Source organism: Myxine glutinosa, chromosome 1, assembly GCF_964187855.1.
Source record: "Myxine glutinosa chromosome 1, kmMyxGlut1.1, whole genome shotgun sequence".
In the NCBI taxonomy this organism is placed as follows: Eukaryota; Metazoa; Chordata; class Myxini; order Myxiniformes; family Myxinidae; genus Myxine; species Myxine glutinosa.
Genome location: NC_136261.1, coordinates 155,245,634 through 155,272,610, shown reverse-complemented (window position 1 = coordinate 155,272,610; position 26,977 = coordinate 155,245,634). Strand labels below are relative to the sequence as shown.

At 43.7% G+C, this 26,977-nt stretch overlaps 1 protein-coding gene across 4 annotated transcripts; it reads left to right on the top strand.

The window, feature by feature from the left end:
• Positions 1-1,555: 1,555 nt before the first annotated feature.
• Positions 1,556-26,309, top strand: TMEM41A (transmembrane protein 41A). Of its 4 annotated transcripts, XM_078778804.1 has the most exons (7): positions 1,574-1,709; positions 2,460-2,518; positions 2,760-2,849; positions 9,064-9,217; positions 18,525-18,686; positions 19,317-19,461; positions 25,078-26,309. In XM_078778804.1, the coding sequence occupies exons 3-7, from the start codon at positions 2,803-2,805 to the stop codon at positions 25,299-25,301; spliced, it is 732 nt and encodes a 243-aa protein (XP_078634930.1). In that variant the 5' UTR covers positions 1,574-1,709; positions 2,460-2,518; positions 2,760-2,802; the 3' UTR covers positions 25,302-26,309. The 4 variants fall into 4 exon arrangements, with proteins under 4 accessions (XP_067976804.1, XP_078634930.1, XP_067976796.1 ...); XM_068120695.2 differs by lacking the exon at positions 2,460-2,518 and having other exon boundaries at positions 1,585-1,709; XM_068120713.2 differs by lacking the exon at positions 2,460-2,518 and having other exon boundaries at positions 1,587-1,709; positions 19,317-19,505.
• Positions 26,310-26,977: the final 668 nt, after the last annotated feature.

The window sequence follows — 26,977 nt, the reverse complement described above, 5'->3', positions numbered from 1 at the left end:
ATCAGAACACCGAAAAGCCTGGAAGTTGTGGTTGGACCAAGCGAGAGACGTGCAAAGAGAGGTGCATCAGAGAGTTGGCAGTACACAAGCAAGCATTGAGAGAAGGAGTTCTGAGAGCAAGCATTGAGAGAGAGTCCTGAGAGCAAGCAAGAGGAGTACCACGAGCAGCACCAGGCAGCTTTAACTCGACCGGCAGAGCTCGTCCCGCGGCAGCTCGCACGACCGCAGCTTGGGCGTTGACGGCGGTGCCGACCGTGGCCGCGGAGGAACGGAGCTGCCGCTCCCGGCCCGACCGTGACCCAGTTCCAGTGGACCTTCCTCTCCCTCCAGCCATCCACCTCCTGCCATTCCTATCATCATTCCCCGCGTGAGTCTGTCTTTGTTTGTTCTGTCCCTGGGTATTAATTAAGCCTGTATAGTTAAGCTAAGTTTCGCTGTGTCACCTTGCCTCTTCTGTAAATTATTTTATTATCCTTCCTTCTCCTTGGTTATTTTGGTCTTGTAAATAGTAAATAAATTATATTTGTATTCCTTACCTGTTGTCTTTCTTCTTCTTCACATCCTTCGCTTTAGTCTTTTCCCCATTGAATATCTGTGGCGCGATTCGGCCAACGTTCGGGAATCGGGTTAGTCGGGGTGACTGTTAGGGCCGCGGTGCCATCCGCTCGGCAAACCAACATCCTACCCCTCGGGCATGGCCGCCGCCCACTTGGTGCGCAGAATGATGTCACCACGCCAGTGGGCTTTCGTGTCCGCCACAGTATCCCACTGATAGGTCAGATCTGGATTCGGACCTGAACCAAAATATAATTGGCTTGTTCTTGTCACCTAATCAACTCATCCACCTTGTTTCGTTATAACTCGTCTGGAACCTTTTGAAATATCATGCTGTAGATACTGTTACGTACAGATATATCGGTTTCGGCCCGGCCATCTCTCAATTATGAAGAACCACTTAAACAATTCTCAGATTGGGATCTTCACCAAAACTTCATCGATTCTTCCTTGTGACACACCCAACCTGCCCACCAAGTTTCGGCCGAATCCGTCCCCAAATCTTCGAGATATCCTGTTCACACACAAATAGGGACGAAAACATAACCTCTATCCACCTTTTCTGGCAGAGGTATAAATAATATTGAAAAATGAAGAATCAATCCTCAAGGAGGACGGATCTCAATTGTGATGACGTCACACACAGTTCCTGACGTGATTACATAGCCTATATAGTATTATATTTAGTGTTTACAAAAGGATTATAAAGGAGATGTTTTAGGTCTATGGAAAACGATGTCACTGCGAATTATATAAATATTACCTTATTTTGGAATTATTGACAGTTAATCTTCCCAAACGACAGTACAATATGAAGAATTGTCTTCGGCGGTGTATAGTTTCGCACCCTTAGTAGGTTGTTGGTATCTTGCGTTAATTTCGACATAGCTTTAGTAATGAAAATTTGAAAGGAATTGAACCTCTCTTAGCTCTTGAGTCATTCACTTTTGATTAGTAATTAAGTTATCCTCTTTTTATTTTTATCCACATGTCAGACGATATTTATTCTTGATCACGTGGTGCACGCCTCATGTCACGTGTCCGTGTTTGTACATTTACATTATGTCCCTTCGGCCGCTAATTCTGCTGCTCCTGGTTTTCCTGCTTGCATCTCTTGGTCTCTGGGCGATCGTGACACTTGCTTGGGGAGACAGGTGTGGACCTACGCGGAGTAATGTTTTCAACACGGTGTTAAAATACTTAAACACTTTAAACCCCGCTACCTGTATAAATGAAAGTGACACTTTTACCCGTTTTTGTAAGATTCTAGTCTGTGCCGAGATTAATTGCTTCGTTTGACCTACCATTGGACGATTAACATACCCATGGATATCTCGAGCTCTTAATACCTCCACGAGCCTGGTGTTCACCTGACGGTTAAGGTGGCCGGTTTGAGATCTAATGGTCCTGAATTTGAGGTCCTGTCGTTCGTTGAATTAACACTCGGTGGGTAGACTCGGCCTGCCATCCTTCCGAGGTTGGTAAAATGAGTACCAGCTTACTGGTAATGGGGGCACTGCATCGGCGACACAGCTGCGCCCCCAGAACTAGATGGTATTCATAGAATACTTACCCTGGGCAGTAAACTTGGTGTGAGCCAAATATTCTGTTTTTGAACGTTTATTTTCTTTGATCCAATGTGGCTGCCAGACCACGTGAGCGATGACATCATACATTTATATTTTCTAATATATTAATTGTTGCGTAGGTTACACTCAATAAATTTCAACTTGATCAGACGAAGTTTTGTCCCTATCGAATGATGACGTCATAATTACGGCACCAATGACGTCATTGTTAACACATACCGCATGCGGAGTTATTTACAATGAGCTACGTTTCAATTTTTTCCCATGAGTGGTTTCAGATATCGAGGTGTAACGTTTTTCAATTTTTTTGGTCAGGATGGTGCCTGGACTACGTGACCTATGACGTCATAATTATCAGGAAAATAATTATACAGGTAAAATTTCGTGTCAATCGGACCAACGGTTGCCGAGAAAATGCATTTTTAAAATGCAGACACGCCATACGTATGTATGTACGCACCCGAATGCCTAACCCTGCTTTTAGCTTTGCGAGTGCAGGGGAAAATGATGCAACCAGCAGCCACAGTCTGCATACGAACCAACACCACCATTTTCATCCTTGTTTGTTTCTCTGTTTGGTTTTGTTTTCATCCTTGTTTGTTTTTTTTTGAACAGATATCTCAAAAAGTTGTGGGTGGATTCGGCCGAAACTTGGTGGATGAGTTGGTTCGGCGACAACAAGAAGCCGATTCGATACTGGCTCAGGTCGGGATCCAGATCCGGTCTATCAATGGGATCCAAAATGTAACCTCTTCAGTCTGGTTCGGCTCTGTCTTGAATTGAAGTCTTGGTTTAATTTTTACATGCGACATGTCATGCGTTGTTGTCAATCGTCATCGTTGTTGTTGGGGATCGATTCTTGAAATGTGCACCCATTGGTCAGACAGCTGCCGGACCCACCCACAATTGTCACTTGACTCCACCCACCATGGCACCCGGACATTGATCTATGTCGTAACTTTTTTGAAGCCATTTGTCCGCCATCTTTGCTCTCCCTTGAGTTCCTGCACACTGGATCGCTGCTAACAGATCGCTTACCAATGAAATTTGATTCCTCTTCTCCTTTGATCACGATCGTCGCTGTTTTTACCACCTCAAACAGCACACGATGGCATTTCATAAATACTATAGCAATGCTTTTTAGCTCACCTGGAACGAAGTTCAGGAGAGCTTATGCGATGGCGTGCCGTCCGTCCGTAAACACTTGAAACTTCTTCTCCGAAACCGCTGATGGGATTGCGACCAAATTTGTCAGAAATGATATTTATTGTGTTGTGAATAAAGTTTGTTCATGGCATTAATAAAGTCGGGGTCTAAGGGGTCTACCAGGGGGTCAAAGTGGATCCAGGTTTGACCCCCCCAAAATAGGAATTTGCTTTTTCCTTTGAAACTACACACACGATTTCGATGAAACTTTACCACAACCTTCACCATCCGTGATGTATGAACGTTTGTTCACGACATTTAAAAAAATCTGTTCGTTTGAGGGTAAACGGGGGTCAAAGTGGTTCCAGGTTTGACCCCCCAAAATAGATATTTGCTTTCTTCTCTGAAACTACACACACTATTTCGATGAAACTTCACCACAACCTTCTCTCACTAGATCTACCCTCACTCCTCTTCTGCATCTCTCTTCTTCACTCACTCTTTTTCATTTCACTACTCTTCATCTCATTCTTCTCTCGCTTCTCTTCTCTCACTCTCTCACTACTCTTCTTCTCTCAGTAATCCTCTTCTCTCATTACTCCGCTTCTAATAATAATAATAATAATTCATTTATTTTGTATAGCGCTTTTCCAGAAGCCCAAAGGCGCTTTGACAGAGTGGCAAACATAATGCATAACAATACATGAAAACAACAATTTCAAAAAAGACAAGAATCAATAGGGAAATATTTAAAGCAAAAGGAGGGAGAAGGAGAAGAGATAGTCAGGGGTTAAATGCTGTGGGTTGAATGTTGAATGCAGTGTTGAACAGGTGGGTCTTTAGTGATGTTTTGAATGTGGTGAGTGAGGAGGAGTCTCTGATGGTGTGAGGTAGTGAGTTCCAGAGGGTGGGCGCAGCGATGGAGAAGGCCCTGTCCCCCCAGGATCTGAATTTGGTCCGGATGCTTTCTAGATTTGCTTCTGCACCGAATAGGTAATAAAGGTAATAAAGATATCTTCAAGCATCTGAATTTGCTTCTCTCACTAGATCTTCCCTTACTCTTTCTCTTCTCTCACTACTCTTCTTCTTCTCACACTTCTCACTCCTCTTCTCTCAATCCTCTTCACTCACTCTTCTCTCAATCCTCTTCACTCACTCTTCTCTCAAACCTTTTCGCTCACTCCTCTTCCCACTCCTCTTCTCTCACTCTGCTTCCCCTCTCACTATTCATCTTCTCTCACTACTCTTTTCACGAGATCTTCCCTCAGATCTTCTTCCCTCAGTAGATCTTCCCTCACTCGATCTTCTCTCACTTTTTCTCACACTAGTATTCTTCTTCTCTCTCCTCTTAGTCTTCTTCTGTCACTCCTCTTCTCTCACTCCGTTGTCTGGAGTCTAGACTCGAGGTGTAGACGCTCTAGACCTAGAGTCTAGAGCAACCTATTCATGTATCAACTTGTTGACCTTTAATGAGTTGTTTGCTGGACTATCTGCTTTCTTAGGCAGGAATTATTATTTTTTCCTTTAAAAACGAGTCTCATAGAAGAGCAACATTGAACCGACAGTGTGGGAGCAGGGCACCAATTTGGCACAATTGGCAAACGAATGAACAGGAACAGAAGAAGTGAGAGCAAACACTGAAACCAGGAAGTAATAAGAGGGTTGGGTTAGGAAGGGTTATTGGGGTAATAAAGATCATTGGTCAGGATGGGGGATGATATAAGCTGGTGGTGCTTGCACTGCCGGCTTTTGAAGCCTTGCGCTGCGGAAGGAGCTCTTGATTGGGAGCTTGATTTTACCTTGATTTAGATGATCTCTGCTTCTCTTCTGGATTTGGTTATGACAAACTTCCCTGAAAATGTCTGCTGCTCTTCTTCTGCTCCAATCGGCTCATCTGATCATGTGCTTGTCAAAGTGGACATCTCTCTGACCATTCTCAGAGAGCCTCCTCAGCGTCGACGAGTCTGGCATTTCACTCGGGCCAACTGGCACGGTCTTCAAGCAGCCATCAATCATCTGGACTGGTCTCCCATCTCTACCGCCTCTGACATCAACTCATCCTGGGAATTCTTTCAAAGTAAATTGCTCTCTCTCATGCACAGATTTATACCATCTCGTCTTCAGTTGTCATACCCTTCCTCCCGTCCATGGTACACGGAATCTTGTGGTGAGGCTGTTGCCCTGAAACAACTTGCTTTCGTCTCCTGGAAAGCAAATCCAACGGAAGGAAATCTCATTTCCTTTCACAAAGCCCGAAACAAGTGTGTGTCCACCCTCAGGAGAGCCAGGAAACAATATCTCACCATTCTCAAGACCGAACTCTCTTATCTGTCTCCCTCTTCCAAATCCTGGTGGCGTCTGGTCAAATCTGTTTCTGGTGTTTGTTCCCCCTCCATCCCCTCCCTCACCTCAAACGGCTTAACGGCTGACTCCGCACGTGAAAAAGCTGAATGCCTCAACTCTGTGTTTGCCTCTAAATCTTGTGTCCCAAACCCATCCCTCTCTGTACCCACCGTACCCAGTCGTACCCAGCTGCTCCTGGACTCTGTGTCCTTTCCTCCTGACAAGGTGGAAAAGTTTCTGTCAACCCTCGACTCTGATTCTGCAACTGGTCCTGACGGCATCAGCCCACGGGTCCTAAAATCATGTTCTGCTCTTTCACTCCCTCTTTCTGTTCTCTTCACCCTCTCTTTTGCTCAAGGTCATCTGCCATCTGCTTGGAAATCAGCCAACATCACCGGTTTGCACAAAAAAGGTGCAAAAACAGATCCCAGCAACTACAGACCAATCAGCCTTCTCCCAATTATCAGCAAAGTCATGGAATCCATCATTGCTTCAGATATGAAATCTTTCCTCTTCTCCAATGGCTTGATCTTTGATCATCAATTTGGTTTCAGACCTGGTCACTCTACTCTGGACATTCTGCTTCTGCTTTCTCAACAATGGATGGAGGTCCTCAACGCCAAACAGGAAATTAGAGCTGTCTCCCTTGACATTTCACGTGCCTTCGATACGGTCTGGCATCCAGCTCTGCTCACCAAACTCTCCTCCTTTGGTATCCACGGAAATCTCCACGCATGGCTGGCGGACTTCCTCTCTGGTCGTAGTCAACGTGTGGCCCTGAATGGGTTTCTCTCATCTCCTCTTCCTGTTCAGGCTGGAGTTCCCCAAGGTAGTGTTCTGGGCCCTGTGCTTTTTCTGGTCTTCATCAATGATCTCTCTGACTCTCTTGAAAATCCTCTCTATCTCTTTGCTGACGACTCTACTCTCTGTCGCTCCATTCCTCATCCCTCAGATCGGCAGTCTGCAGCCTTCTCACTCTCTGCAGACCTGGACAAAATCACAGACTGGTCAAACAAGTGGAACATGTCTTTCAATCCTGACAAATCTCACACTCTTACAATGTCTCTCCGAAAGGACCGACTGGACAACCCTCCCATCTACTTTCTCAACAATCCTCTCCAAGAAGTTCTGTCGCTCAAGCTTTTGGGTCTCACTATCTGCCATGATCTTTCTTGGGAAAACCACATTTCCAAGCTGGCCTCCAAAGCCAGTCGCCGACTGGGCATCCTCCGTCGTGCGAAGTCCTTCCTTGGCACACCTGAGCTCCTCACCACATACAAGGCTTTCATCCGCAGCTCAATGGAATACTGTTCCCCCCTCTGGGCTGGTGCTCCTGCCTCACACCTTGCTCGGCTTCACGCTGTTGAGGCCAAAGCTTTCAGAATCATTGGAATCTCCTGCGATGTAGTCAACACCGAGGGCCTTTCACTCACTCACCGCAGGCAGGTTGGTGGTCTTTCTGTCTTCTACCGACTCCTCTCCGGCCTTGCTCCCCCAGCTGTCTCTGTGCTCTGTCCCCCCAATATTCCTTCAGGTCGCACAAGATCTGCCTGCAACCCTCTTATGGTTAAACTGCCAAAGTCTAGGCTCTCTGCTCACCTTCACTCTTTCATTCCCCTTTTCTCCCACCTCTGGAACAAACTCCCCCACTCCCTTCAATCCCACTCCTCCCTCCAGGTCTTTAAAACAGCTGTTCACCACCATCTCTTATCTTCCCCCATCGAAAACCTTGATCTTTTCTACCCCCGGTAATTCACCCCAGAGTCCTTGCAGTGTTCATATGTTTTATTCCTCTCCCACCTCCCCCCAAGTCCTCCCGATGTCCCTGCTCTCAAATGTTGTGTTTGTGTCCTTCCCCCTCTCTTTTGTGTCCTTCCCCCTCTCTCCCCATCTTGTCTGCCGCTCCCCTTGTTTTTTGTGTTTTGTGTGTCGGTTTGTCTTTTTGTGTGATTAATGTTCGCTCTTTCACGAGCCTCGATGTTGTATCCCCCCAAAAAAAAAAAAAAAAAATCTCTTGCTTGAGAGCTTGATTTAGCTCTTGATTGAGAGCTTGATTGCTCTTGATTGAGAGCTTGATTTTAGCTTGATTGAGAGCTTGATCTCTTGCTTGAGAGCTTGATTTAGCTCTTGATTGAGAGCTTGATTTTAGCTTGATTTAGCTCTTGCTTGAGAGCTTGATTTTAGCTTGATTTAGATGATCTCTTGCTTTAGAGCTTGATTTAGCTCTTGATTGAGTGTTGATAGCTTCTGATTGAGAGTTTGATCTCTTGCTTGAGAGCTTGATTTAGCTCTTGATTGAGTGTTGATTGAAGGGTGATTGGGGTAATAAAGATCATTGGTCAGGATGGGGGATGATATAAGCTGGTGGTGCTTGCACTGCCGGCTTTTGAAGCCTTGCGCTGCGGAAGGAGCTCTTGATTGAGAGCTTGATTTAGATGATCTCTTGCTTGAGAGCTTGATTTAGCTCTTGATTGAGAGCTTGATTGCTCTTGATTGAGAGCTTGATTTTAGCTTGATTGAGAGCTTGATCTCTTGCTTGAGAGCTTGATTTAGCTCTTGATTGAGAGCTTGATTGCTCTTGATTTTAGCTTGATTTAGATGATCTCTTGCTTGAGAGCTTGATTTAGCTCTTGATTGAGAGCTTGATTGCTCTTGATTGAGAGCTTGATTGAAGCTATTATTGAAGCTCTTATTAATAATATCATTATATTAATAATCTATTAATTATCTATTAATTAATTAATTATCTATTAATAATAATATAATAATAATAAGCTATTATTATTATTATTGAAGCTGTACTATATGGAAGCTATTGAGAGCTTGATAGGTCTTGATTGAGAGTTTGATCTCTTGCTTGAGAGCTTGATTTAGCTCTTGATTGAGTGTTGATTGAAGGGTTATTGGTGTAATAAAGATCATTGGTCAGGATGGGGGATGATATAAGCTGGTGGTGCTTGCACTGCCTGCTTTTGAAGCCTTGTGCTGCGGAAGGAGCTCTTGATTGAGAGCTTGATTTTAGAATTTGGCCAGAGTCCTGGCACGCAATAACTTGCACATTATTATTATTTAACTTTGGGATCTTTGACATCCTTTTGTGAATGCGAGCAGTTGGAATAGCTGGCTTAATACTGCTGACGATGTATGACTAAGTCAATGATGCATTGCCCAGCCTGCAGAGCACCAGGGTGACAGTTTTTAGTTAGGCTGGGAATTGAACCCAGACATGACAATTCAAAGTCGAGGATGCTGTTCGACTCCATACGTTGAATAACAAGGTTCAGCTACATTGCGAATATACATTTAGGCCTTTGGTAATCACGTATCAATTCGTTGATACTTCTCACTGAGCTATTATTTAATGATCATCTTTAGCATTTGTCTGTTATGTTCAAAGAGTAATCTTGATTGTCTGCAATCCCGGCACCAGGCAGCTTGCCTTTCCAGGAAGCCTCGATGAGCTGCAATATCTGGCTGCGCGGCTGGGTACCTTCCAGGCTGAGTACCCAGGCTCTGTGATGATCATATTTTGTTGTGGCTACTTGTACAAGCAGACCTTTGCTATTCCTGGCTCTGTGTTTCTGGTGAGTGTACTGTCTATTTATTAAATTTATTTGGTGGCTACTACTTTGTGTTACCCGACTTAAAGATATATGTTTTATACTTTGAAATTTATTTTACTTTCAAATGTTATTTCATTTAGGATTGTACTATACATGTCGAGAATTTCAACTTTTAATAGTTTTTTTTCTGATGAGAAATGTTCAAAAGAAACTCCAGTTTATACATTAATTACCGTCGCCAGAGGAAGGGGGTATTGCATTTAGGTGTGTTTGTTTGCTTGTTGCTTGCAAAATCGAAGATTTTTCAAGTATATTGGTCGGTTGCGTTTGCGGTTCTGTCTGTTTGTCTGTTTGTTTGTCACCGGCCTACAGGTCACAATTTTCAACCGTTCGTCACGAAACTTCACTAAGTTGTATTGGTCGTCCCAGTTGAGAAGCCTATTGTTTTTGGGGTCAAAAGGTCAACATAGACATAGTCAACATAGGGGGGAGGCAGATTTTGCAAGTATCGTGCTCCGCATGACGTCTTCTTGCTTGTCTGTCTGTTTGTCCACACATAATGAGTATGCTTTTCCCTCCAATCGTTGGTCCGATTGACAAGAAATTTTCACAATAGGAGCGCCACCTCCTGCATAATTTTTGTTAATGACAATTATGACATCATAGATCATGTGGTGCAGGCGCCATCTTGAGAAAAAAAAACGAAAAACGTTGCACCTCTTTATCTCCGAAACCGCTTTATGGTGAAAATTGAAACATGGCTCATTGTCAAGTACTCCTGCTGAGGAACAACATATATTGATGATGATGTCATTGGTGCCTTCATTATGACCTCATAATTAGACAAGTAGAACGCTTGATCCGATCAGTTTGAAATTTCTTGAGCATGATCTGCACAAAAATTGTACAGGAGGATTAAATTGACGACATCATCGGTCACGTGGTTCAGCAGCCATATTGGATGGAACATAAATCTATGTTAATACACCACACAAACACAGCAACTAATAAACACCACACAGACACAGTTGCCAATAAACACCACACAAAATACACAACACAAACACGTCTTGGCGAGGGTCTGCAATCTCTGATTGCTCTTTCTTGTTCTTGTATGGGAAAATGTGATTCACTTGACGTTGTTTAGCTCCATTGCATTTTTCGAGAACGCAACTACAAGGTTAAGTGAGGACCGAGTGTATTAGCTTGCAGGTGGGTTGAGTTGGTCAAACATTATTTTGACCGGTGAGACCTGTAAGTTTAAATTCCATCTTTCATCTCACTCAAGGTGTAACGATTAGAGCGTCCCCTTTGGGTCTGAGGTCGGCAGTTCCGTCCCCGCATCCGAGTCGTGCCAAAGTCTTAGAAAATGGTGTGTGCTGCTTCCTTCAGGCCTCTGTATAACCTGATGGCCTGCCAGTTTCCCAATGTAGTCGGTGTAATAAGCCGTATGGAGTATAGAAGAGGCTTGACTCGATTGAAATCATTCAAGTAGGGTTTACTCAGCAAGAACTGAACAACCTGTAACAACAGATGTAAAGATAGGCCCGTCACATTTGACAAGCATAATAATGCAACAAGCATAACAATACAACATGCATAATAATTAACAGGCCTACCGTACTTATCACACACGTCTCCAGTAGCCATCTTGAAAATCGTAATGATTATGGGTCATGGGAGGACCCAGAAATATATAGCCCGTGACACTGTTGTTGTTAAAAGGGGAAGGTCGAGGGCTTACAGTACACGAGATTTGAACGACAATCTATGACATTCTCCCCCTCTTGAAAGAAGAAACTAATAAGTCCTACAAATCCAGGCGATCAGGTGGTCTTTTATCACGCCCCGATCTGCGCAGTGCAGGTGCATGAGGGACATTCTTCGGAGTGCTTTCAACCTCTGAGAAACAGGCTGCATCTTAATTTCCAGTCATGAGCTGATTGGGTGACGGAACCCCCTAGATTGCGTCCGTGACTAGTTCAGGCGATTTATGTACAGGAGGATCTATGCCACCAGAGTTTTGGACCTCACCACATGGTGCCAGGTCACGCAGAGCCACAGTTGTCTCTTTACCACCAGGGTAACGCACATGAGCATACTGAGGGTTTGCCTCAAGCAGTTCCACCTCCTCAATGAGTGGGTCATACTTTTATTTTCGCACATAACGTTTCAAGAGAACAGGTCCTGGTGAGGAAAGCCATGTCGGAATTGAACAGCCACTTGTAGACCGACGTTGATAATTGAATAAACACTCGTGTGGAGTAACATTGGTAGCAGTCGAGAGTAGTGAACCTATGGAATGTAACGTGTCTAGCAGAATGTCCTCCCATTGAGAGCTTGATAGGCCTCGTCATTTGAGAACCAGAGTAATATTCTTCCAAATCACACCGTTGTAACGTTCGCACTGGCGATTCCCTTCAGGATTGTACGGGGTAGTACGACTGGTCGAGACACCACGAGAGTGTAGGGAGTGCTTCAATTCTGTTGACGTAAACGAATTCCCCCGTCAGAATGTACGTAAGCCGGCATACCAAATATAGCAAATAGTTGACCAAGACATGTGATCACGGTGCAAGTTGTCATGTAATGTCAGGACAAGGAAAGGCGAATGGGAAACGAGAGAACTCATCTATCAAAGTAAGCAAGTAGTGGTTAGCAGTAGATGATGGTCAGGGCCCCTTGAAATCTACACTGAGTCTTCCGGCTTGATTAAGAGTGGCGACGATCGCATTGTCTGAAGCATCCGTCTCGACAACAAATGGGACAGATTAATCGATAGAATGAACCACTGATTTCTCCACCTCTGCTTTTAGATCTTTGAAAGCTTGTTGGGCTGCATTCGACATAGGAAAATAACGAACCTGAACAAGGGGGCTGACCTTCTCCAAGTAGTTAACAATCCACTGAGAGTAGTACGAAAACATGCGCAGTGCTCGACACAGAGACCCTATAGTCCACTGGAAGGGGAAGATCCCGGAGTGGTCGAAGTCTCTCTGGGTCAGGCCTAATTAACCCATTTGAGATTGTATATCCCAGGAGATAAACTGTGGCTGCAGAGAATGAGCATTTATCAGGGTTGAAGGTTAAGTTGAATTTCTTGGCAGCGTCGAGAAATTTGTGAAGATTAGCATCATGCTGTTCCTTACTTTTGCCACAGATGGTTATGTTATCCAGGTAAGCTTAGGTATCAGAAAGTCCATTGTCGGAAATAAACTGATCTATCACCGATTCACCGTTGGAAACATGCGACTCCGTTTGTCACCCCGATTGGAATTCTGCGAAATTGTTAAAACTGCCCGCATGCCTCAAAGGCAGTATACGGTTTGTCTTTATCTCCGATAGGGACCTGGTGATAAGCGGACTTCAGATCGATAGTACTGTATAGTTGTTACTGCGCTACCTTGTTGACCAATTCGTCTATCTTCGGTAGTGGGTAGGCATCTAGTTGATTGAAGCAGTTGACGGTCTGTGAATAATCAATTACCATACGCCTTTTGTGTCGCTCATTTGTTGTAACTACCACTTAAGCTTGCCAGGGCGAGGTGCTGGGCTCAATGATGCCCTCTTTGAGCAACCTTCTTGTTTCTGACTCAATGAAACAGCTGTCTGGTGCACTGTACTTTCTTGACCTAACAGCAATAGGCTTACAGTCGGGAGTGAGATTGGCAAAAAGCGGTGGAGGAGGTACAGTGAGAGTTGCTAGCACAGACAGAGAGCGGTAGGTGGTCTCCCCCAAACAGCACAATAACACTCATGATGTTTCATGAAATCCTGGCCTCGGATCACATCACTGCAAAGGCCAGGTAAGATGGAAAGTCAAACATTGCTGTATGTACTACCCTTAAGCTCAAGGTTCACTAAACAATGACCAGCTATTTTGGTCGACAATGAGGGAGATGCAATTGATACTGTACCTGTCCCAGGGTGCACACAAAGTTTGTATGCATTAACCAGCCTCTGGCACACAAAACTTTCAGAGTTCCCAGTATCCAAAAGTGCTCTACACTTGTTACCATTCACAAGTATGTTAACTGTTGCCTTGGATAGGTTATCTACTAATGCGGCGGACATTGTAGCGAGAGTGGGGGTGTGGAGCATAGCAGCAGCCCCCGACCCAGATTATCTACATACCTTAGCAAAATGTCCTGTTTTCTCGCATTTATTACATACAGAATCCCGAGCGGGATAAACTCGTCGAGAGTGTCGAAAAGTCCCACAGAAAAAAACACTTCTGTTGTTTTCCAGCAGCAGCGACAACTTGAGAGTCATCTGGACGAGTAGGTTGGCAAGTCCTCGTTTCGGCTTCGGTGGTAGGTTTATCGACTGAAGAAGTTGTAACCGCGTTCAGGGATGTTACAGGTTGTTACAGATTATAAGTTGTAACCTTGCCGTATATGACTCAGAACACCTCCGAGCTTGATCGAGAGCCCGAGCCTGGTCAAAAGCTGTCACGAGATCCAACGTTTTATTCTCGAGGAGCCGTTGGCGAATGACATGGGACTGCAATCCACTTATGAAGGCATCCCAGATGGACTCCTCCTTGACAGCAGTGACAGCCTTGTAATTACAGTCTCCACTCAAATGCTGCAATGCCTGCAGGTATTCATCAAGAGTTTCTCCCGGTTGCTGTCGATGACTTGCCAAAAGGTGCCGTGCATAGACTTCATACTTTCGTCAAGTACATACATGTTTCGTAAGGTCTGTATGGCAATGTCATAGTCTTCACAGTCAGCAATAAACTCGTACACACTTGGAGCAACATAGTTTATGAGCATAGTTAGCTTCTCTGGTTCATGATGCTCAATTGCTCTCAAGATGTTGTCGAACATCTTGTACCAGTGGTTCCATTCCTTTTCAGCACTGCGCGAGTTTGGGTTTGCTTCAAACCGTTCAGAACGTAAGAATTTGTCCATCATGAAATTCTTGCTGAGTAAATTGTAATAAGCCGTAGAGAGTATAGAAGAGGCTTGACTCGATTGAAACCATTCAAGTAGACTTTACTCAGCAAGAACTGAACAACCTGTAACAACAGATGTAAAGATAGGCACGTCGCATTTGACAAGCATAACAATGCAACAAGCATAACAATACAACACGCATAATAATTAACAGGCCTATTGTACTTATCACACATGTCTCCAGTAGCCATCTTGAAAATCGTAACGATTATGGGTAATGGGGGACCCGGAAATACATAGCCTGTGACGCTGTTGTTGTTGTTGTTGTTGGTGTTGTTAAAAGGGGAAGGTCGAGGGCTTACAGTACACGAGATTTGAACAACAATCTATTAATAGGCCAACTTTGTCTCAAAAACCCCCCCAAAAACCGAACAGGCTTGAAAAGAAAAATGATGCTCATGGAGGAATACTATTTAAAATTAAACAGACATACAAGTAGATAATAAAGCACAATGGCAGTTTTTAACTTGTCATGTTAGTAGCAAGAAGATTAGGTATTCTGTACCCTGAAATATAAACCAAAATCATGTGTTAGCAAAAATCAAGCAACCCTGCCATTCTCAGACCAAAAGGGGATGCTCTAACCATCCCTGCTATAAAGTGTAGATATTTTATGACATGAATAAGGAGAAGCAAGTAAAGAAGAATTTGTAAAAAGGAAATTGCAGTTGTTACAAAACAGCACAAATGGCATTGCCACAATGGCAGTTCCAAGTTCTAGAATGTCGACACCTAGAAATACTTTAATTGCCGTGAAAGACAGGATGAAGAGAATATAAAGTTGAACTGTATGCCGCGTCAACCAGAAGTCAGAACATCCCGGCCTGCCAATCCCAGCACAATTTCCAACACTGTTGAATGGAGGGTGGGAATGGGAACTTGTGCGTCTCTCCACACTTTAGCAGAGAAAACATCCACAGACAATGCAGCATCCCATTTGAATTGAGACAGATAACACACAGCCCAATAGAAAGGAGAAGCATCCTCTCCAATTATTTTGTTAATATGGAGTGAATGAAAGCACTCATCCCACAATACCATTTTGCATACCATAAACTCACTTGATTGCATATATAAATGTTAAGCAAATGGCAGTTGCTCTCATGTAGCCATCAAGCTTCAAGCAGCCATCAATCATCTGGACTGGTCTCCCATCTCTACTGCCTCTGACATCAACTCATCCTGGGAATTCTTCCAAAGTAAATTGCTCTCTCTCATGCACAGATTTATCCCATCTTGCCTTCAGTTGTCATACCCTTCCTCCCATCCATGGTACACGGAATCTTGTGGTGAGGCTATTGCCCAGAAACAACTTGGCTTCGCCTCCTGGAAAGCAAATCCAACGGAAGGAAATCTCATTTCCTTTCACAAAGCCCAAAACAAGTGTGTCCACCCTCAGGAGAGCCAGGAAACAATATCTCTCCACTCTCAAGACCGAACTCTCAAACCTGTCTCCCTCTTCCAAATCCTGGTGGCATCTGGTCAAATCCGTTTCTGGTGTTTGTTCCCCCTCCATCCCCTCCCTTACCTCGAACGGCTACACAGCTGACTCTGCACGTGAAAAAGCTGAATGCCTCAACTCTGTGTTTGCCTCTAAATCTTGTGTCCCAAACCCATCCCTCTCTGTACCCACCGTACCCAGTCGTACCCAGCTACTCCTGGACTCTGTGTCCTTTCCTCCTGACAAGGTGGAAAAGTTCCTGTCAACCCTCGACTCTGATTCTGCAACTGGACCTGACGGCATCAGCCCACGGGTCCTAAAATCCTGCTCTGCCGCTCTTTCACTCCCTCTCTCTGTTCTCTTCACCCTCTTTTTTGCTCAAGGTCATCTGCCATCAGCTTGGAAATCAGCCAACATCACCGCTTTACACAAAAAAGGTGCAAAAACAGATCCTTGCAACGACAGACCAATCAGCCTTCTCCCAATTATCAGCATACTCATGGAATCCATCATTGCTTTGGATATCAAATCTTTCCTCTTCTCAAATGACTTGATCTCTGATCATCAATTTGGTTTCAGACCAGGTCACTCTACTCTGGACATGCTGCTTCTGCTGTCTCAACAATGGATGGAGGTCCTCAATGCCAAACGGTCAGGAGGTTCGGTCAGGCCTCTGTGGAGTATTGTTCCTCTGCCTCTCTGCAACTGTTAGTCCGATTGGCACAAATTTTTCAGAATATGGCGGCTCCTGTGGAATTTTTTGAATGATAATTATGACGTCATATGTCATGTGGTACAGGCACCATCTTCCAACGACAGGATCTTCCAACGACACAGTACGTATAGGCCTTAGGCGTTGTGCTTTCATGCCTCACCTTCAGGCCGCTTAAGACAAATTAAGCCCAGGTTTCTTAATAAAGTAGTATAGTTTTCCTAATAAAAATAATAATAATATTAACAATAATAATATATTAAATATAACCGTAACACTTTAATCCCAATGTCGTGAATGCCAGGTTGATGGATTGAAGCGGTGTATGGTTCATGGTTTGATGATAAGCGGTATATGGTACTGATAACCGTGGAAGTAAGGAATTGGCCTCGGTTTCTTAATAGTAATATCATTTTCATAATAATAATATCGTAACGTTAATAATTATGATGTAAATATAATCGTAACATTTTCGTGACTGAAAAGTTAATGGATTGAAGCGGAGTATGGTACTAATAACCGCGGAAGTAAGGAATTTAGCGTCTTGATTAGGGTGGTCCCCAAATGAATGGGAAAAAATTAAATTCATAAAAACATGACCACCCTGCCATTTTTTTACATCGACTTAAAGAAGTTAACATACAAAATTTCAGCAAAATTGTTTAATATTTAGAGGTGCCACAAGTGGCCACTAGTAAGGTGAGGATTGATCCCGGGTAGACCAATGTGAAGAACTTCTCGAAACCCCAAAACAGCTCCAGTTCCTGAGGGAACAAGCAAGTGACGTGAAAAACGACAGACAGGAGTGGAATAAAGGACAATGGAAGGTTCCCCAGATGGGTGAATCACAGCACACTATGGATTAAGGACAATAAGGTGACATACGCACTATGCAGTGAGTACACACATAAAGCTTTTTTAGTTGAACAAAAGTGGTTAATTTGATGCATCGTTTGCATTAACATTAAATAACAAATACACTATAGTGTACTGTATACTGTTGTGAGCTCAATCTGTAATGGCTTCGTGGCACCTCTAAACGTTGTCCAATCTATACCAAATTTTGTATTCGAACTTCTGTCAGACTATGTAAAGAAATGGCAAGGTGGTTGCAATAAAATCTTCAACTTCATTTTTCGGGACCACCCTAGTCTTGATAGTAATATCATTTTTGTAATAATAACAAGTGAATCCTCTTGGATTGCGCTGAGGTTCGGGCATGGAATTTCTAGGAGGAAGTATAATTTGTATGCAATGAAAGTACATGTAATATGGGATCGAGTAAGATCGAGTAAGCTTCACCAGTGCGCGTGCGCGAATTTACGTCACGTCGGCAGCGAGAAGGCGTTCCCCAACACGAACCAATCAGGAACTGCCACGCCCACTTATATGATCTCAGAATTCCTGTGACAGGAATTAGCGTTACACTGGCTGGAAGTCATTCGCTAGAGGCGCTTCCTCAGCGCCAATCACCAGTGCGCGTGCGCGAATTTACGTCACGTCGGCAGCGAGAAGGCGTTCCCCAACACGAACCAATCAGGAACTGCCACGCCCACTTATATGATCTCAGAATTCCTGTGACAGGAATTAGCGTTACACTGGCTGGAAGTCAATCGCTAAAGGCGCTTCCTCAGCGCCAATAATAACGTAACGTTAATATTATAGTAAATCTCATCGTAACACTAATCCCTTCGTAGTGACTGCAAAGTTACTGGAGGTTAAAATATATCGTATGTCACAATCGCCATGCTCTACCTTTGCATTTATCATTCAGTGTGAAACACAAACAAAGCGATTGTTGAAATCGTATCAAAAGCATATGCGTCATGGGCCTTGCAACGACACAGTACATATCGGCCAATAATACTGTACTAACTAACGTTCATTATTGAAACGTGTATTATTTCACAACCCACGATGTTATCTCCCATGGCCAAGAAGGACTTTTATTGTTGAATTTTTTTTTTTTTTTACCGCAATGACGTATTAATACTATACTAATTGTCTATACACTGCCCAAACAAGGTAACAAACAAGGGTTTTCTGTGGAATTGTGTTCCACGGGTCCCTGCTCGTGTTTGGTATGACTCAGCTGGGACTTGAACTGCTGACCTCCCAGACTCAGATCGGACTCCCGAACAACTACTCCACTGAATGTGGTGAACCCAAATCTGAGTTTGTTTGTTTTTTTGTTTTGTTTTGTTCCACACTTAGAACCTGCTTGCTGGGGCCCTTTTTGGGCCCTGGATTGGCCTACCACTTTGCTGCCTACTCACTGGTGCTGGTTCCAGCTGCTGCTATCTTTTATCACAGTCCTTCGGTAAAGAACTGGTCCTCAGCAGATTTTCCAGACAACTGTCGGCTCTGCAAGCCAAGGTTAGCAGGTAGCATTCAACAATTCAACAAAAATAACTTGTTGAGTGTTTTATATAAAGTTCTTCACGGGGCTTTGCACTTGGGCTTTCATTCAAATGTTGCAGTATGCAATGGTCATGTGGATTTTTTTCAAGTTTGCATTCATACAGTGACAGCATTCATATGTGTCTGCCTTAATCACTTCATCATGAGGACAAAACATTCAGTATTACCTTAACTTATTTATTGAAATACCCTGACAGAAAGCCGAAGGGTGATGAAAACACACAAAACATGTTTTGTGATAATGATAGAAGCAAAAGTGGAAAGAGATTAAGTTGAAAACTTGAAAAGTGAGAAGAGAACAGAATAAAAACCAGTATGGATTTTAATTTTTTTTTTTAAGATTCTGCATTTTTGTAAAACAAATGGATGTAAGACAGTTTAGATGCAGGTCATTGTTAACCAAAGTACTGTGGTCTTTGTGATAATCATCTGCTGAGATTCCTCAACGATGACTGTTTGGCAGAGGTTGCACTTGAGTAAAGAGTTTTACCATAAATATCTAATTGTGTGTGCTACTGCAGAAGTGGTGACTTTTCAATCGCAATCATTTGTAGCTTTAAGTTGGTATGTAAATGCACTTGGCAGGTTGAGGAGAGCCAGCTGGAAGGTCGTCTGTTCTTCTTCCTCCTCTTTCTTCGTCTCTTCCCAGCATCACCAAATTGGCTGCTCAATGTGGCATCTCCACTGCTTGGAGTACCACTTCACCTGCACTTCCTTTCAGTGTTGATTGGTATTAATCTTGCACAACTACAATTACCAACTTTGCATGCCGAGGTGTGTGTGTGTGTGTGTGTGTGTGTGTGTGTGTGTGTGTGTGTGTGTGTGTGTGTGTGTGTGTGTGTGTGTGTGTGTGTGTGTGTGTGTGTGTGTGTGTGCGTGCGTGCGTGCGTGCGTGCAGGAGGGAGGTGTATTGACAGATAGTGGACAAAAAAAGGGAACACAAATGTAAAGTCACTGATAGGGTGTTGGGTCACCACTTGCGGCTAGTACAGCCTGTATGCATCGTGGCATAGAGTTCACAAGCGTCTTGAATTCTGCAGGAGGGATGCAGCACCATTCTACAATGAAAAGGTCAATCGACTCACCGGTTTGATGGAGGTGAAAACGCTATCTTAGGCCTCGTTCCAGAATATCCCATAAATGTTCGAGTGGGTTCAGATCGGGTGACTGAGAAGGCCATGACATATGGATAACATCAGTGTCATGCTCATCAAACCATTGGGTGACAACATGTGTGTGCTCTGTGGCTGGGGGCATTCAGAGTGGGGGGTTCTCCTCTTGCAGCCATAATGACCATAATTATTGGAACCAGGTCTGTGCAGCATTTTTATCCCCCGTCGCACCGCGGAGCAAAAGGGGGACTATGGTTTTCCCCTCCGTCCATGTGTCCGTCCGTGCGTGTGTGCGTGCGTAAGCGAAGGACTGCATTCGAATTTGGTGTGTGGGTGCAACCCATGTCAAAATCCAAGATGGCCGCCGCCATGTATGTCTGATGCCATGTATGTCTGAACCTTGAGCTTAATATCTTGAAAAATAAGCGAAGTACCAACTTCTAATTTGGTGTGTGGGTGTATCTCGGCATAAGGAAGAACGCTATTGAAAATTCGGTCGCCACGTCAAAATCCAAGATGGCCGCCACCATATATATGTCTGAACCTTGTGAGCGAAATATCTTGAAAAATAAGCGAAGTACCAACTTCTAATCTGGTGTGTGGGTGTATCTAGGCACAAGGAAGAACACTATTGAAAATTGAGTCGCCACGTCAAAATCCAAGATGGCCGCCGCTATGTATGTCTGAACCTTGTGAGATGAATATCTTGAAAAATAAGCGAAGTACCAACTTCTAATCTGGTGTGTGGGTGTATCTCGGCACAAGGAAGAACGCTATTGAAAATTGGGTCGCCACGTCCAAATCCAAGATGGCCACCTTGCGTCTTCCACTTTGTCAACTCGCATCACTTCACCGACGGGGGACCTAGGCGTAACGCTTGTTATACATGTCCCAAAGCATGCTGGGATGTTATTTGCTTAATGAACACATGGGACACACGTGTGGAAGCCGTTGCTTGGTGTCCCTCATTTACCCAGGTGTTTCCATTTTTTTTTTTGTCTAGCACCTGTATGTCTGTCAGTTGTTCAACAAGTATAACAAAAGGGGAAGACGTGGACTTGAAATTTGATACATTATTCCTTGCAACATTTATACACTTCTTTAATTGGTGTTAGTTTCGATAGACCCTTGAATAAATGTTTTTTTTCTTGTTCTGTAAACAGTCTCCTATTACCAGTAACATCTAAACCTCAGTTTTATATCTACTCGTAGTAACAGTGAAAATAACCTCGTTTTGCAATTAGAAATCTAATATATAAAGAAGAAAGTTTGTTTGTTACCCTGCCACCGAAAGTGGATGGAGGTTATGTTTTCACCCCTGTCTGTTTGTTTGTCTGTCACTTCCAAAATAGAAGATTTTTCAAATACAGTATATTGGTCGATCGACGTTGTTATTCTGTCTGTTTGTCTTTGTCAATCACCGACAGGTCACAATTCTAAACCGATTGTCATGAAACTTTATGAAGTTGTGAAGGTAGTCACAACTGAGAAGCCTATTGATTTTGAGGTCAAAGGTAATCTTGAGGTCAAATTTCTAAAATCGTCATTTTACATTTGATTGACTTGAAACTTAAACAAGATTTGAAAATTGGGTCACCGAATTGGGAAACCAACTATTTTGAGGTCAAAAGGGCAAAGATCAATTAAAGGTCAAAAACTTCCAAAATCCTAAATTTTTGTCTGAAAAAATCATCATTTTTATCCAATAAACCTGTATATAAAACAGCAATTGCATAGTGCATCACTGACTTGGTAAACCAACTATTTTGAGGTCTCGACCACTCAAGGTTAAACTCTCAAGGTTAAACTTGTCAATCCCCGACTGATTCTGCAACTGGACCAGACGGCATCAGCCCACAGGGCCTACAATCCTGCTCTGTCACTCTTTCACACCCTCTCTCTGTTCTTTTCGCCCTCTCTTTTGCTCAAGGTCATCTGCCATCATCTTGGAAATCAGCAAACATTACCACTTTACACAAGAAAGGTACAAAATCAGATCCTTGCAACTACAGACCAATCAGCCTGCTCCCAATCATCAGCAAAGTCATGGAATCCATCATTGCTTCGGATATCAAATCCTTCTTCGGATATCAAATCCTTCTGAAATCCTGATCTCTGATCATCAATTTGGGATCAGACCAGGTCACTCTACTCTGGACATGCTGCTTCTGCTGTCTCAACAATGGATGGCGGTCCTCAATGTCAAACAGGAAATTAGAGCTGTCTCCCTCGACATATCACGTGCCTTTGATACGATCTGGCACCCAGCTCTGCTCACCAAACTCTCCTCCTATGGTATCCATGGAAATCTCCACACTTGGCTTTCGGACTTCCTCTCTGGTCGTAGTCAACGTGTGGCCCTGAAAGGATTTCTCTCATCTCCCCTTCCTGTTCAGGCTGGAGTTGTTCAAGGCAGTGTTCAAGGCAGTGTTCAAGGCAGGGTTCTGGGCCCTGTGCTTTTTCTGATCTTAATCAATGATCTCTCCGACTCTCTGGGAAATCCTCTATCTCTTTGCTGATGACTCCACTCTCTGCCGCTCCATACCTCATCCCTCAGATCGGCAGTCTGCAGCCTTCTCACTCTCTGCAGACCTGGACAAAATCACAGACTGGTCAAACAAGTGAACATGTCTTTCAATCCTGACAAATCTCACACTCTCACTATGTCTCTTCGAAAATACCGTCTGCACAACCTTCCCATGTACTTTCTGAACAATCCTCTCCAAGAAGTTCTGTCACTCAAGCTCTTGGGTCTCACAATCTGCCATGATCTTTCCTGGGAAAAACACATTTCCAAGCTTGCCTCCAAAGCCAGTCGCCGACTGGGCATCCTCCGTCATGTGAAGTCCTTCCTTGGCACACCTGAGCTCCTCACCACATACAAGGCTTTCATCTGCAGCTCAATGCAATACTGTTCTCCCCTCTGGGCTGGTGCTCCTGCCTCACACCTAGCTCGGCTTCATGCTGTTGAAACCAAAGCTTTCAGAATCATTGGAATCTCCCGCGATGAAGCTTAACTCTGAGGGCCTTTCACTCACTCACTGCAGGCAGGTTGGTGGTATTTCTGTCTTCTACCAACTCCTCTCTGGCCTAGCCCCCCCCCCCCCCCACCCCCCAGCCCTGTCTGTGCTCTGTCCCCGAAGTACTCCTACAGGTCGCACAAGATCTGCCTGCAACCCTCTTCTGGTGAAACTGCCAAAATCAAGACACTGTTCACCTTCACTCTTTCATTCCTCTTTTCTCCTGCCTCTGGAACAAACTCCCTCACTCTCTTCAATCCCACTCATCCCTCCAGGTCTTTAAAACAGCTGTTCACCACCATCTCTTATCTTCCCCCATCCAAAACCTTGATCTTTACTAACCTTGTTAATTCACCCCAGATCCACTTTTATGGAATACCGACTTCTTTCCTGGAAGTCCTAGCTATGTCCATGTGTTTTTTACATCTCCCACCCCCACCCCCCTTCCCACGCCTCCTCCCCCCAAGCCCTCTCCCTCCCACAGATCTCCCGATGTCCCTGCTCTCAAATGTACTTGTGTGCTTCCCCCTCTCTCACCCATCTTGTCTCCCGCTCCCTTTATCCTTTGTGTCAGTTGGTTTTTTTGTCATTGATGTTAGCTCTTACATGAGCCTCGATCTTGTAGACAAAAAAAAAACTCCTAAAATCATCAATTTTCATCTGATTGACCTGAGCTATGATTAAGATCGTCAATTGTATAATCTTTATTAAATGGACAAGTTGATGTCTCCAAGGCAAGGTTTTTTTTTTTGGTTTTTTAATACTTTTTTTATGTGAGACCTGTTGATGATATTGTTTAAAAAGGGGAGTATATATAGATTCACTACAGAGTAGGAGAAAGCTAGAACGCCACTCTTCGACGTCACGATGTCAATCGATATGCCTCCGCCCACATTATTACGTCTTTATGCATACTTGTATCAAGTTTTATTTAAATCCCTTCTGCTCTTCTCAAGTATCACATTTTTACCTGACATAACCTCTGACCTTTACTGAAATATAATCAGTTCATACTTTCATCATAATATATACTTGTACCAAGTTTGGTCAAAATCCTATCACTGGTTCACAAGTTAGCCAGTAACAAAATTTTTACCTAATGGGACCTCGCGGTAACAAAAACGTATTGCAGAAATTGACCTGTGACCTCTTGATGCAGAAATCAGAAAAATGCCAAAATCCAATCAGGTCATCTTTACATCATAATACATATTTGTACCAACTTTGGTCAAAATCCCATCACTGGTTCAGAAGTTATCACGTAAAAGGTAAAAGGGTTTCTACTTAACATGACCTCTGACCTTTGACCTTGTGACCCCAAAATCTAATCAGGTTGTCTGCCTCATTATACATACCTGCACCAAGTCTGACTTGGATACCTTCAGCTATTCTCAAGTTATCACAGTAACGAAAACCTATCACGGACAGGCTGTTGGACGGGCTGATGGATGGACGGACTGATGGACGGACGGGCTGATGGACGGACGGACTGATGGATGGACGGACGGACTGATGGACGGACGGACTGATGGACGGACGGACTGATGGACGGATGGACTGATGGACTGACTGACTGACTGATGGACGGACTGACTGACGGACTGACGGACGGCCAGACGCACAACCTGAATACGTAATGCCTCAAGCGACCTTGTCGGCAGAGACTTCAAAACCTCAGGTTGGATTTGAGAAGTGGATTCTTGCTATCTCTTTCCATAAACTTACTTGTGTCAGCCGTTGTTGATGCATTCTGAATATTACTTTTGAAATGGACGGAGCCTGTAGCACACGGACCTGCCACTTGATTATCCTTTACATGCACACAATAAGCCTGAAACAGTGCAGTGTACTGGGTGGGGATGGATGAACATAGTATGGTCTTGATGATTCACTTAAGTTCTATGTAGAAGGTGCTGCATGTTTTTTTTATCTGATTGAGTGAGGGGAAAGATGCTTGATACTGCAATAATTTTTCAGCACACATGCATGCTCATTGACTTGTCTGACCAGTAGCAAGTGCTGGCATGATTGGTAGAGAACACATAAAGTGATTCTTTTTCCGGTTGTGTTTGATCATGCTGTATTCATTGATAAAAGTATATCGAGATGATCAAGAATACAAGTCTCTTTTATGCTGTTTAATTCCAAAATATGAGGCTTATTTTTAATTTTTCTCACCTTTTCACTCTCTCCGGACCCCTCTTTCTTGTTCAGGCCTTCTCCCATACAACATGGTATGCGTGCAGACGGGCTGTGTGCTTTCACGGCTTGTTTCTCTCGATGAACTGTTGACCCCAAGCACCGCCGCCAGCCTCCTGGTTGCTGCTGTGGCTGCCTTGCTGCCGGGCATACTCCTAAAGCAAAGACATCAAGTTCAAGCTGGTCCTGGGAATGGTTCACCAAGTGAAGGAGGGCAAAAAAGACTAAAAGCTGGATGACTTATTTCATACCATGACATGACCTCTAGGACAGTATGCTGTTGCTATGACAATTTTTTCCAAGTGATTATAAATCTTTTGCAAACATTATCATTGGCAGATACCATTGTACTTGCCTTTCAAATCGATCTTCCAAAACGGTTGTGTTGTGCACTGTTTAATGAAGTTACGTGGAGCAGTAATTGCAATGAACTCATACCTGTAGCTATGCTATTAGCCCCCATTGGACTTTGTGAGTCCGTCCGGCGTCTGTCCACAACCATGTATCAGACGTGTATTGACCAATTTTGTTCATACTTGGCACAAAGCCAATACATGATGGTATGCATATGCATATCATTTTGCTTTGTGATGCGATCAAATATGGCAGACTGGTGGCCATTTTAGTTGTAAAAAAAAAACCCCGATGTTGAACATGTCCTCAACCATTTCTCGGAAATGCATGGTCCGATTTTGTTCAAACTTGGCACAAAAACAGTACATAATGGCGTACACGTGCACCTCACTTTATTTTGCGATCTGATCAAAGCTGGTAGACTGGTGGCCATTTTAGTTGTAAAAAGCCCAATATTGAACATGTCCTCGACCATATCTCGGACATGCATTCACAGACCTGTTCAAAAATGGCACACAGACAATGAATGGTGGCTTACATATGTCCGTCATTTTTTTTTTTGGAGATCAGATCCAAGATGGCTGACTGGCGGTAATTTTGTTACTTAAATGTGTCCCATTCCTTTCTCGGACGTGCATGGACCGATTTTGTTCAAACTTGGCACAAAGACAATACATGAGTATAAATATGTGGAAGATTTGTTTTGTAATCTGACCAAAGATGGCCGACTGGGGGCTACGACAATTTAGGTCTTTTTCTCCTTGTTTGTTCCTTGTTTATATTTATTTTGATGGGAAAAATTGTCTATCAGCTAATGGTGCCTACCTGATTATTTAAACTGGTTATTTTTATAACCATGCTGATTTATTGTTCTAATGAAAGTATATTTGATACTTTTGTCTTTTGGTTTATATCTGTTCTCTGTCCATGGGTGGTTTAGCATCGAGAAAGCAGGTCCTTCGCTGATTGGAGGGAAAATATTTTGTTCTATGGGGAAGTAAAGACATGGAAATATGTGGATAGATAGGAAGTGAAGAAACACGTTTGTAGTATCTTTTTATGAGTTTCGTAATTATTATTTATTACATACACTACCCCAGGAGTAATAATAATAATAATAATACATTTATTTTATATAGCGCTTTTCAAGAAGCCTAAAGACGCTTTGACAGAGTACAAAAAACAAGTGCAAAAAGACAAAAATCAATAGGTGAATAATCAAAGCAAAAGGAAGGAGAAGAGATAGTCACGGGTTAAATGCTGTGGGTTAAATGTTGAATGCAGTGTTGAACAAGTGAGTCTTGAGTGATGTTTTGAATGTGGTGAGTGAGGAGGAGTCTCTGATGGTGTGAGGTAGTGAGTTCCAGAGGGTGGGAGCAGCGATGGAGAAGGCCTTGTCACCCCAGGATCTGAATTTGGTCCGGATGGGGGGGGGGGGGGGGGGTCAGGAGGTTGGTACCAGCAGAGCGGAGGTTGCGGGTGGGAGTGTGTCTGGAGAGGAGGTCAGCCAGGTAGGATGGGGCCAGGTTATGGAGGGCTTTGTAGGTCAAGAGGAGGATTT

What these genes read in the sequence shown, in the direction of transcription:
- TMEM41A (XM_068120695.2), top strand. Translation starts at nt 1,618, where the DNA reads ATGTCCCTTCGGCCGCTAATTCTGCTGCTCCTGGTTTTCCTGCTTGCA. An exon ending in TTCCTGGCTCTGTGTTTCTG is followed by an intron (nt 9,218 to 18,524) that starts GTGAGTGTACTG and finishes TTCCACACTTAG; the next exon opens with AACCTGCTTGCTGGGGCCCT. An exon ending in TGTCGGCTCTGCAAGCCAAG is followed by an intron (nt 18,687 to 19,316) that starts GTTAGCAGGTAG and finishes TGCACTTGGCAG; the next exon opens with GTTGAGGAGAGCCAGCTGGA.